The sequence below is a fragment of the Oenanthe melanoleuca genome, chromosome 2 (assembly GCF_029582105.1).
Source record: "Oenanthe melanoleuca isolate GR-GAL-2019-014 chromosome 2, OMel1.0, whole genome shotgun sequence".
Taxonomy (NCBI): Eukaryota; Metazoa; Chordata; class Aves; order Passeriformes; family Muscicapidae; genus Oenanthe; species Oenanthe melanoleuca.
Window position 1 is genome coordinate 106,998,378 of NC_079335.1, and position 13,069 is coordinate 107,011,446.

The 13,069-nt window shown below is 36.2% G+C and overlaps 1 protein-coding gene across 1 annotated transcript; it reads right to left on the reverse strand.

Annotated features, from left to right (window-relative positions):
* Positions 1-1,111: 1,111 nt before the first annotated feature.
* On the reverse strand, positions 1,112-9,607 carry LOC130248822 (collagen alpha-4(VI) chain-like). The gene is made up of 8 exons (XM_056482843.1): positions 9,578-9,607; positions 8,615-8,659; positions 8,339-8,392; positions 8,054-8,116; positions 6,851-6,916; positions 5,729-5,782; positions 5,001-5,036; positions 1,112-1,198 (listed from the first exon to the last, which is right to left on the reverse strand). The coding sequence occupies exons 1-8, from the start codon at positions 9,605-9,607 to the stop codon at positions 1,112-1,114; spliced, it is 435 nt and encodes a 144-aa protein (XP_056338818.1).
* Positions 9,608-13,069: the final 3,462 nt, after the last annotated feature.

Consider the following 13,069-nt stretch of genomic DNA (forward strand, 5'->3'; position numbering starts at 1 on the left):
ACATTCCAGTCCTGAGTTACAATGGTGTAATTCCAGAGCAAGGATCCCCAAAATCAACAGCATCACTAAAGCGAGAAGTTCAGCAGATAGTGCTCAATAGTTACAGCCTCATCACACACTAGCACTTGCTATTCACACACCTAAATTTATTTTCGAGGTTGTTATTTTATCATATGAGACTGCAAATCAGTTTTCTGAAGTATTATCCCAAAAAGCCCTCAATTTCCACTTTTTAAAGCTTTTTTTTAATAAGAACAACATCAACACTGAGAATGAAAAGCCCTAGTGGGTTCAGCTGGATTTATTATTTAATGCTAACCAGAGGGCCTGGCATGCCTTGTGGTCCTGGAGGTCCTCTGATCCCTTGTGGTCCTCTTGGGCCCTGATTTAAAGAAACCATTGAAACAAAAAGGTCAGCTCAATGTTGACAGCTTTTCAATGACAATCATGTTGCTGCAATGACCAGAATCCCAGTGCTGTTTCACAAGCCTAATTTTACAGGTGAAACTTCTGCTGTTCAGTTATACAGATTTGCCTGTGTGAAGCACCTGAGATGGTCACTGCCTGCCAGCCTGATTCAGACCCCCACTAAGGCATCTAAAATACCAACAGAGCCATAAGCAGCCTACTATAAACTAGGTATGTTACCTTCATCTTAAAATGTAAAGTTAAAATATCTTTAGAGTATCTAAGAGCATCTTTAAACTAGAAGCTACTGTAAGAAGTCTCCAATGATAATTCTCTTCAAAATTACTTCACCCAGCAATTTTTTCTGAACACAAAGCTTTACTCATTAGTTTTGTCAATGCAGTAGATTTTATGTACTTATTGCTAGCAATTTAAGATTAATTCATTTTGAAGATATCAGCTTGATAATATCATGTAGGTTGGAGGTGTGTTGGCTAAATTACTTATTTTTGCTACTCACGTTCCTCTTTTAATTTCACTAGAAGCTGCACCCATGTAACTTTTTATTCCTCAGGGTTACAGAAAAGATTTTCCAAGGGGAAGTCTTACTCATAATATTCATTAGTTGAAGTTAACAAAGCTTTCCAAAATACAAACAAAACATCAAGGCTGACAATCTGTTTTCTCTGTAACTAACATAAAATCAACTCAGAAGATCTATTATTACCTGTGGGCCTGGAAGACCAGTTTCTCCTGAGTAACCTGTTTCTCCTAGATCTCCTTGCTCACCCTGCCAGGACAAACCCCAAGAAAACAACAACAAACACAGACAAATTAGTATCTCTTATTTGTACATCAAAAGATATTAATTTTATATCTCTACAGAGTATCAGCTGATAGAATGCTTTTCAATGCACTCAAACAATTTTCAAACATCTTCAAATTTCTGTTGAAGAAAACTCAAATAAAAAGCAAAAGAATAGCTTTTCTTTGGTTTTCTAGGGGGTGTGATGAATATAAAAGCTGCAGCAGAAAAGGTCAGTTTTATTCTGCTGAATACTTTTTACACCATGTCTCAGCAATATTTGTGCATTGTCCTTGTCCACTGCTAAGACCAAAAGTCAAAGCCAGGCCACAAGGGCAGATCCTCTTTCCCCTCTTCCATGGGTAGTGGTTCTGAGGAGGAATAACGACTTCACAATCACACTAGAATTAGACCCTTTTCTATTCCTCATCTTTCACTCTGGTTATTCAGTAAGGCAAATCAAATCTGCCTTGATGATGGAAAAATCTCCATCTCCATAAAGCTGCTATCTGAGGATGAGTCAGACTAGCTGATGACCATAAGAAATACTCACTGTCTTCTGGATTGAGTAAAATGGTGACAATTAACATCAAGATATTACATGCCTTGCAGACCCCCTTTCACTGGAGAATCATAAACATATGTCTGAAGATTCTTGGGAAACAGATGGTTCTGGAAAGAATCTTCTCAGGAAAAATGAATTTAAAAGGCTGAACTTTCATTCTGCACCATATGAATGAAACAAAAGATAACAACAGGAAAAAAAAAGCCAAAAGCAAAAAAGAATGTTAATTTATAGCCAGAGTAAGAACACTGTAAAATGGAACATCAGTAAGTATATGATATTACCAGATGTAAAAAAATCTAGTAGAAATATATTTCCACAAAAATATTTCTGACTATAATGAAAATGGATACATTTCTTAGGCTCACTCTACTAAAATCCAAAACCAATTTAAAGTTTTCAGCTACTTAAATTTACTTTGCCTCAAAACCCAGAAAAGTGGTTGTCCTTTATTCTCCCCTGCTTTTTCCTCTCTTTCTTGCCTTCCTTTATCTCCTCTCTCTCTTCACTGTTTTGCTTTATTTCCTGCTCACAGATTGCAGTGTTGTTCTTGTCTGTATAAACAGCTCTCTGATACCATACCACACCTTCTATTCCTTCTGCCTTGACTAGCTCTGGCTGTTAAGAATGGCTAGCTGTGCTTCTTATGTTGTTTTAACTATTTGAAAAAATTAGTCTCCCAAGGATGGATGCCACTGTCGTACTGCAGGGTTTAGTGCTCCATATTGCTTCTCCAGGGGATGTAGAAGACAAAAGTGTGCAATTCTCTTTGCAATTCACTTTTTACACCTTTTCAATGAATGATATCTACATTACCTACATTTGATCATTGATTGGTACCTACCCTTCAATGCTTACTGACCCAGACATATGGTTTTTTATATGTTTTTAAAAGTCGATGCTGATCACCCAGTACTTGAAAGAAAACAGTTTGAAAGTTCTCTGTTGCTGTGAGTTTCATTCATTTCTCTTGTTCCCTGCCATTTTAGGAAAGGGTGGCCTCATCACTGGCTATGGGGGCTTCTGTGGAGATCAAGAGGGTTGTCTCAACTAATCTCAACTCATTTCTCAACTCAATTTCAACTAATTGTTCGATTAGTTGAAAAGGTTCAACTAACTCTGTACTCTGTGAATTTACTAAACAAGTTGAACATTCTTATTTTCTAATTTTCTAAGAGTTCTTGTGCTTATTAGTACAACCAAGATATAATACAGATCCATTTCCACTGACTTCAGTTTTGGTCCTGTTACCACCACAGTTTACTTGGATTATTTCTTTTTCTTGGTACCTGAGAGAATAATGCAAACATCCATGAGATCTCAGTTGCAATCCAACAGGAAAAAGAAAAAAAAGCGAAGTTTCCTAATTACCTAAGGAATGGATTTCTGAATGATCAAGCAAGGGTTGGAATAATTAAGAGGCAGAGTTGATGAATATTCTTCAATATTTTTAACCTAAAATGTCTTCATAAACCCTATAAAGAATTTCTGAGATAGAAATAGGTAACAACTGCAAAATGCTCTTATTCTTTCAAGTTATGCTGATCCTCTCAATAGCCAAAGCATGGTGCTTTCTCCCTGCTGGCAGATAGTACCAAAATCATCCAGTATATTCCTATCTGCAATGCCTCAGTGAATATTTTGGATTCTCAAAGTGAAATTCAAACTGGGGCTTTCAGAAACCAGGTGGGGACAGGGGTTTTGGCACACTCCATACAAGTGTATTGCAAAAACCTGGGACTGTCATTTAGGGAACTTGCAGGACTCTCACTTCTGATTGACATTTCCCAGTGAAATTCTAATTTGAATCATTCTAAATGTAAAAAAATCTGTGTTACCTGCCTGCCACACAGAGGAAAAAAGTAATAAAGGTATAGCAAAACCTGTCAACAGAAGAGGGACAGGAAGCCCAGAAATCAGACAAATCAAACACTGAGCTGCTGAAGAAATATTACTGCCATAAAAGACAGTCTTTTTCCTTCACTGAAATTAATGTTCTATATTGCATCACTATGGTTATTCTTGCCATTAGTTATTAACATTTTACACTTGGCCTACTCAAAATGCTGGTTGGCACTTCTATTCAGAAGCTACATCTACCCATTCCCCAGACCCTGATACACAGCAGTACTTCAAGATATATTCCACCCTGTTGGTACTGACAATGTTGTACACAAAATGGTAATGTTTCCTTGGGTTTATATGCACTAAGATAAAGTGGGAAATGCTGTATCATGGCATATACAATCTTACCTGTGTTACCAGCCTGGCAGAGAGATTGGGTCAAATGTGAACCATTTGTGCTAAAACAAGGTTTTCTAGAATGATCATGTAACTTATACTTGAGAATAGAATAGAATTTAATAGAATGGAATTTAATTTTTATCAAAAAACAAGCCCACAAACCCACCTTTGAAAATAGCTGCTTTTAGATTTGCATTGATAACTGTATTTTGTAATTCACATCCTGGGACAAACAAGTTTTCTTTTCTAAGAATATTATCTGAATCATCATTTAAGAGAATTGCAGTGATGTCTTGGCTAAGTATATCTCAGGAAAGTTTTCTTTCATTGTGACTCTATGGGGTATAAGTCTAGGAAAACCAGGGCTACCACCTAACTGAGAGTGAGATTTTGTCATCTCTTAACAACATGAGATTTTTCTACCAGCTGATCTTCCTGGAATGATCAGTCAACACTCAGTGGGTTTGACCTATTCTGTACATCTTATATTCTTCTAGATATTGACTTTGGAAATTATTTCCAAAATCTTGACTATGTTATATGTTTGAGCCAATTGTCAGAACTGCATTTTACACTGTTTATTTTGAGCAAAGCATCATGTAGACCTTGCCCTGATTTTATCTGTGCCACATGTGTGTATCACACATATCTGTATGCATGCAGCAAAGGAGGAATAAACTGTCAGACTTGCAGTCTGACTACTCATTCCTGTCAACTTTAGTGACAGTTTTTTCTCTAGCTACGTTCCCATACTTGCCCTAATAGTAAAAGTATCCTTTCATTTTGATGAAAACTCTCTTCCTATCTAAATCCTTCAAGTCAGGAGGGTCCCTACTACATTCACTAGGCTGTCTTGGCTTTTGATTGTTAAACACTTGTGTCTTGGCTCACAATGAAATTTTTCCCTTAAGAGGAGCAAACACTCAGGCTGGACATGTAGCTGCATATAAATGGGTAGCAGCAGTGTCAGCCACTCACCTTTACACCTGGAGGGCCTCTTCGACCTGCTGCACCCTAGGAAGGAGTGGCATGAGAGATTACATCCAGAATACTGAGCAATATGTGAAACAGCAGTTCATCATAAAACACATTATACATACCATCAAACCAAATACACCTTAAAGGAAGCTGAGATTGCTTTCACAGAAAGATTTAAGGTAAAAAACGAGAAAAAGGTGGATATGGGACAGAAATTCTTACACAAGTAAGCCTTTCCAAAAATAAAAATTATTTTAGATCCTTAATGAGTGCAGAGAGAAGACATTTCAACAACATTCTGGAAAACATCTTCCCAGTCAGCTGCCCTTTGGCTAAAATAAAGAGAACAAAAGACATAGAAAACTTGTAGTCATGGGCAGAAGGAAGGGATAGATTCATCTAAGGTGGAATTGTGAAGCATTTAAGGTTCATCGAAAAAGAAATTGAGTTTAAGGTTTATGATTTCACATGAATCAGACTTGGAATTAACAGGAATGTAAATTCCTGATTGTAAAGAAAAGAAAACACATTGCAATGTATATAAACTACTAAATTTGAAGCCAAATATTTTGTCTTTGAAAAGTTTAGAAGATTTTTCTTCCCTCTCTTTTCAGGAGTTTGAAGAGTGGGATAAAAGGAAGAAGACTTTTTTTTTTTTTTTTTTTTAATGGGCACCCCATTTTATCTTTTAGCAGTTATTTCCACCTCATATTGATTGTCATTCTTACATCCAGGCCAGCATCACCCTGCTGTCCTTGGAGTCCTCGTGGACCTGGGTCTCCCTGCAAAACAAAGTAATGACAAAGCTCTTTAAACACACTTCCCTTTTCCTTGTACATGCACATCCTTCTTTATACATTCCTTCTTATTTTCTTCTTCTCAGTATTTTCATTGCAATCAGTTGTGTCATTGATTCTTGCTTTCTACAAATCATTAATACTCAAAACTTATAAACCAGACAGATCACATCTGCTTTGGATTTCCAATTACTAACATCCAATACTAAGTCAAGGTTTATGTGAAATCATTTTTGTTGACTTCTGCCTTTCAGTTGGACTAATTAAGATGACATTTGCTACCAAAGAGTCATCAAAACCCAATTATTATTCAAAAAGTAACTTTCAGAGTTTTTCTACTGTCTTCAGCACATGCTACATAAACATACATGTATGCATACAATCCTATGTATTCAGAGAGAAAGACTTCTAAATCAGTGGATTTTTCTCACATGTTTGCCATCCTCTTAAGCTTTTATTCACCATCATTTTCATGCTACTGTCCAACTACCTCTCAGCTTTGCATACTCTTTCCAAGCAAATTGTAGTAGTAATGCAAGCCGTGCTTCTTTCCTTGCAGTTTTGCTAAAATGCCTGTTAAAACTCAAACATCACTATATAAGCATAAAGCCCAACTCTTATATTCTATTTACCAATAAAAATAGAGTTCACCCACCACCCTGAGGCAATAGCAGTTCCATAACAAAATGAGTACAGCCTGTTGATACCCTGTGAGTTTTTCCCAGCATGATTTTTAACAGTATCCTTACAACCCACTACTAGAAGCCTCTCAGGTTGCTGATACAAATTTGTGGTAGAATAATGTATTTATACTAAATCCATATTTTTCCTTAGCTCTCTATTAAGAAAATATTCCCATTGTGTTTGTAAACATTTTTTTAACTTTTTTTTTTCTTTTTTTACTGTATCAAGCACTTCCTAAAGCTTTCAGCATTGCAGACAAACACTAAAGGCAAAATGCAAACAAACAAAAACCTTCTTGGTCACTGGACAGCCAATAGGAGTTAGCAATTATGCAAATCTTCTGTCCACAAAATAGAACAATTTGCTTACCTGTGGTGCTAGGTTTCCTTTTTCACCCTTAGGACCAGTGACATTATTGTCAGCCCCAGGATCTCCCTGAAAAAGATCAATGGAAAGCTCAGCATTTTCAGTGACACACTTTACTTTGACTACAGAGGCAGGATACAGAAATAGAATTAATTAGATTTGTAATTGCAGACAGCAAGAAATAAAAAGGCTATTTTAAATGAAGATGCTTGTAAGAACACTATGTAGGAAGTTCTGCAAAGTCCATGAAGTTCTTTTCCACAGAGATTAAAACCAAAATTACTAATGGGCAACAAATTAAACTGAAAATGTGAAGCTGTTCTGGTTGATTTGATACAGTTAATTAAGATCATAACTCATGAGTTTCAGATGAGGGGTTACACTAGAATGGAGTTCCATTTTGCCACTTAATGCTAGATCAGGTGAAATCCTGATCTTTCAAAGAGGCAAATTACCATGACACCTGAGCACTTTTTTTTCAATATAAACTTTAAAGACAGGAATCAGCAAAATATATGACCATTAGGAACAAAGTCTTTCAGATATATGTGAAAAGACAAAGTTGTGTCTTTTCAAGACAAGAATTGTGGTGTCTGCACTGGAATTTTAGCCTCAGGGAGCGCATTCACATAGGTCTCTGGAGCAAGGAAAAAATGTGAACATGAAGAAGTAACTTTCCTTTGCATCATTATAAATTGCTAACCAAGAGTCAGTGCATAGGGTTTCAAGTGATCCAGAATTCCTTTGTAGGGTGGGAACCAACAGGGAAGACTGACCTAATCCACCTGGTCTTTCCACCAGACTATCTGGTCTAGTGTGAGGTGTCCCTGCCCACAGCAGAGAGTGTGGAAATTACTAGCTGATCTTTAAGGTCCCTGTCAGCACAAGGCACTCTATGATTCTATAGATCAGTAGATAAGTAGCTCCAAAATGAGTTATGTTTCCTATGGTGAAAACAAACAATCAAGTAAACAAACAATCATAAACATGCAGGAAATCTGAGGCTTAAACACCCGCTTCCAAGCAACACATCCAAACACATCAGCCCATCTACGTCTAAAGAGTTCAAGACTCCTAGAATATGCCATTCTTCTTGCAGAGTACTGCATTTTCTAGGACTGTGAAAAACTCTTCAAATTACATATACTTCAGACATCTCCATCACAAAATCAGTGAAATATAAATAAAATAAAGGAATGAACTTACATGATCTCCTCTTAGACCAGATTCTCCTCGTTCACCTGGTTCTCCTCTGGGGCCTTTTCTGCCCTAAATCCATAAAAAGAGCACAAACAATTCTGGTACAAGAATAAATAGTATCTGTGGCAGCAGAGGGCCAGATCTGTTGAAGTCAGTGGAGCTACACTGATCTAGGAGTGGGAGCATATTAGAGAACAGGCAGCTACTAGAAACAACTCACAGCATTACAGACAGCATTACACTTTAGAAAGTTTCCATTAAATCTAAACATTACTGTAGGGGGTACTTCACCCATTTTCCTCTGCTGCCTTTCTCTCCAGAAGGTCCAGGAAATCCACGTTCTCCCTAGAGTTAGAAAAGGGAGAGAAAGAAGAAACTTGTTCTTTCTGCTAAATCATGTTTTCAAGTTTTTTTTGGCAGAATCCAGCTTCAATCAGATACACAGTTCTAAACATCCAACAACAGAACTTCTGTTCAGCATTAAAGCCCTTCAAGGCACAAAATCTGTACCTTTCAACCCTGAGGTTGGTGTCTTTAATAGCACTGCACATTTAAAGTAATGTTTACCTGTTCTCCATCAGTGCCATCAAATCCACTCTCACCATGCTCACCCTGTAGCAATAAGGAAAAAAAAAGGCCAATTAGCATTAGTCCACTTGTCTCTTTGAGCAAAGAAAGAAGTGTTTGCCCTGCATTTGGAAACTTGAATAAGATCTGTGGTTTTAATGGTTAGCAAGAATAATTAAGAATAATAACTATAAATTTGGATTACTAAATCATATTTTTAAGTAATTAACAATGTCTAAAATGATTAACTGTTAAGGACACTTAATAAGAAAATCAGCTATTTAAATTATAGATTTCCATCAGGATTTAAATTCTGCTTTTCCTTCTTTTAGCTTTCAAATCTTTTCCCAGCTGCAAGATCTTCAAAATCCAAATATATTCCAAAATAAACTACTAGTATTAGATCTATCATGCTGATAACCTTGTAATTCTGATTTCAACCATCATATCTGTTTGTACTGTGCTTTTTTGCTTTTGTACATATTTTTATAACATGAACAATGGATTGAAAAGCCAGAAAGAATAACCAAGATTAAAAAATAATTACAGAAGACTGATCTTAGACTTTAGGATTTTCAAAGAAACTTCATAAGTCTTCCAGCAAGAGTACATAAATACCAGTGCTACATAAATATCAGTCACCTTTCCTTTCAAATTCACCTTGTTTTTCTCTTCTCTTTTTTCTGCAAAAATGATACAGCACATTGCAAACATTTATGAAAGTCATTTTCCCACAAAATACCCATCTCAAACTTAAGGAGTTTGCAGTGTTAACTTCTGTGAGGCATCTAAATAAGGTTATAACTGTGTCTCACTCTGAGAGAGACCACAGATACAATTGCTAAATTAACTTTACAAAACCACCTAGTTAAAATTCCTGAAGAAGAACTTCTTTCATTTAAAACAGTTCTGAATCTACTACAAGAAAAAACAGCTGGTTGTACATTTTGATTAGATTAATACGTTACGAACAAGAATTCCTTGAATAAGCATTCCAGCAACATTCTCTGCACTAAGTAATCATGACTTTTATTAAAGTATTATTTTTTCCATCAGTCATTTCCTACCTCAGAAAACCTGAGCCAAACTTCATACTATTAAACATTCAGTATTTCCTTTTATTCAAATAGCTACAATGAAATGCCTTGCAGACTCCAATAACTTCAATAAGCTGCTTCAGCCTTACTAAGCTGGCACAATTGAACCACATGTCTAATGTGCTGAAAGTTTTGTATTTTTATTTAAAATAAAATTTGTGGATATAATGACACAACATAATGAAGATATTCACGTATTCACTGGATTTCAGTAGGGTCCATGCAACTGGTAAATCCTACAGCACTACTTAGCTTTGACAAATCAAAGCCACTAGCAGAAAATGGAAAAGGTGAGAGAAACGTGAGAAGATTAAAAACTAAGTACAGAGCACTACTTTAAATAGAGGTGAGGTTTCAGAAACACTCTCTGAACTTCCTCACAGCTGCTCAGTTATGGAAGCAAACATCTGAATCTTTCAGGCTCACAAGACTTTTTTAGAAGTGGTTTTATATCAAAGCATTCAATACAAGTTAATTTCATTTTAATCACTGTAGCTTGGAAACTATTACCATTATAGATCATTGTCCTCCAGGCTTCACATTTTATTATCCAATTAATGACCATATCTCCTTGATGAACAGGTATGTTTGAAAGGTTAAACAAGCAGACTTTGAATATTAGCAGATGAGATGACAAGCACAGCTTGAAGAGAAGTTTGGATATTGAAAACACGTCAATAATGATCTAGTAAAAATGCTGTCCAAACCCCCATTAAATATTAGTCACAACCTTCTTTTCCCTCTGCTCCTTTTTCTCAACAATTAAAATGAGATTCAGCTGGCAGAATTACCACCTTAACAGATTATTAAACTAATCAATAAATAACTCATTTTTCTGTCAGACTAAATCAGTTATGACTGCAATCATACAAAAATACAATTATGACTGCTGATTTTGATTAATGTGAAAGGTGTCTTAAATCCATCGTTACAGAACCATAGGAAAAGTACAATGAATGCTGTGAACTTTTTACACTGTTTTCCTTCCTTGTTGATAATTTCATTTTACAGGGTAACATGAACTTAAAAGGAAGAATAACACTGTTCTCAAAGAAAATGGATCACACACTAAAACACATACCTGACTTCCTCTATAGCCTCTGGCACCCTGAAATTGAAAATAAACATAGATGAAATTTGGTTATGGTAATTTTGTTGAGCTTAAAAATCAGGGCACAATAGTTTGATGTGCAGAGGTATGCCAGGCTCAGTATTGGAAGTCCCTACTGTTAAACCCTCTACTGCCACATATTTACTCCTTTCCTCTGGGAAGACAGTACAGACTTCATTTTCATTCCCATTCCATAAAGCTTTATAGCTTTAACTAATGCCTCTCTGGAGTTGGTGGTGAAAAAGTCACCATGAAGCTGCTTAATCAGCAAAATCCTGAGCTATTCAACCATGCTTGAGTTACACAAAATACCTCTCAAAATGAGACAGTAAACACTGTCTCCAAGCTGGATCTTGTCATTCATCCATGCTCCAGGAAGACAGCACAGGGATTTGTTCCCAGATAACATGTTTGTAGGAAACAAAATTAGGAAATCTTTCAAAGTTACATACTTGCCTTATGGCCTCTGACACCTGGACATCCCCTGTCTCCTTGAGTCCCACTGAAACCAGCTGGGCCTCTCTCCCCCTAAGAGACAAAAGAAAATGTTCAATTTCATCCATGCAATGATGATTACTGTTTAATTCATCACATAAGACTAAAGCAAGAGAAAACTGTATCACCATTCGTTGCACTAAGGACACAAATGCAAGTCACCTGGAAATCTTCATGTGGCCCATAAGAGAACTTCAGTTACTAACTTGAGTTGCAACTGGTTCTTTGCTCTCAATATCATGCCATGTTTATAGTGCATTACCAATCTCCCACTGGAATGTCAGTACTTGAAGGTGGGCTTTTTTTAACTGAATAACTAACCCACTTTTGGTGAGTTGCTTTTTTAACTGAGTAGCTATCTATGGCGAGGTGCAGAGGCACAGGGGAACAGATTTACCTGTTCCTTTAACACATTTTGGGTTAACATTGATAGCTACTCAGTGAATAAGTGCAGACAGGTTCAGGCACCAATTAACATCACAGCAGGAAGATAAATGTTTACTTACAATCCCACCTTCCTCACCAGGATGTCCAGGAGATCCTCTGTAACCTATGCTTCCCTGAAAAATGAGAATTCAAATGTAACATTGTTCTCCAAGCACACTGGGCTCATCTCTATCAGATTATTCTGCACACAGAGATAGAAAACATTCCCTGAAAATTAGATCTGGTTATGCTCAGGAGGGCAGGATCCCTGCATTTACACAGACACTCTGTACAGTCCTATGTATTTGACGTGGCTGGGAGAAAAAAACCCAAACACAAACCCAAGAACAGAGCAATGGTTAATATGAAATTTCAGTTGTTATTTCAGGAAATTCTCTGATGGCTTAACAAAGCTCATTGGGATAGCTGGTCAAATTAAACATCTTTCTAGTGATTTGGAAAAGGAAGCATTACACAGTAATGAAGTTCTAAGGTGAAATGAAAAATATAAGCAGTTGGAAACTTGTTAGAATGAAGTTATTGCAATGCCTTGCAAACACATAGGAACATTTCAACTTTGTATTGGAAGTCATGCAAATATCATATCCTTAGGGCAAAATTTGAGCAGAGAAACTGAACAAAGGAGATTTCTAGTTGAAAAACAACTATGTTTACATTCTGAACACTGTCCAAACACCTTAATCGAGCCTTTTAGTAAAACAGAAAGGTATAAGAAAAGCACCAAGAGTAATGGAAAAAAAAAAGTAAATTGGTTTATGGAAAAGTATTAGAAGACTATTCTTCTGTTAAGAGATAACCAAAACTTCATTTAACTGCAATCACATAACTGAAGAATGTGAACTGCAGATATCATTTATCTCCCACTTTACTGGAATAAGAAGAAATAATTGAATGATTAGTAGTCAAATGGAGACTACATATATTAAAACTTCAATAACTAATACTACTAGTATGCTGTAGAAGTAATGATATCTGTAATATTCAGAAAAGCTTAAAACAAACAATTAAAAATCTTAAAAGAAGCAATCCTTTGCATCTAAACAGACTTAGAGAAGAGGACATTTGGAATAACCAGTGACAAAATGATAAGGCACACACTTAGTGAAAAATTACTGTTTTCTACTCTCTATTTGTCATTTGGAAGTTTCTCAATCAAGAGAAGCCTCTTGATTAATCAGACCTGATTTTTTAAAAATTCATCTCCATTTTCTGATGAATTGGTGTAGTAGTAGTTTTATCTGTACAAATAATTTTTATTACAAAAATACTTTAGCACAGGAGCATGCAACAGAGAAAGGATCACAT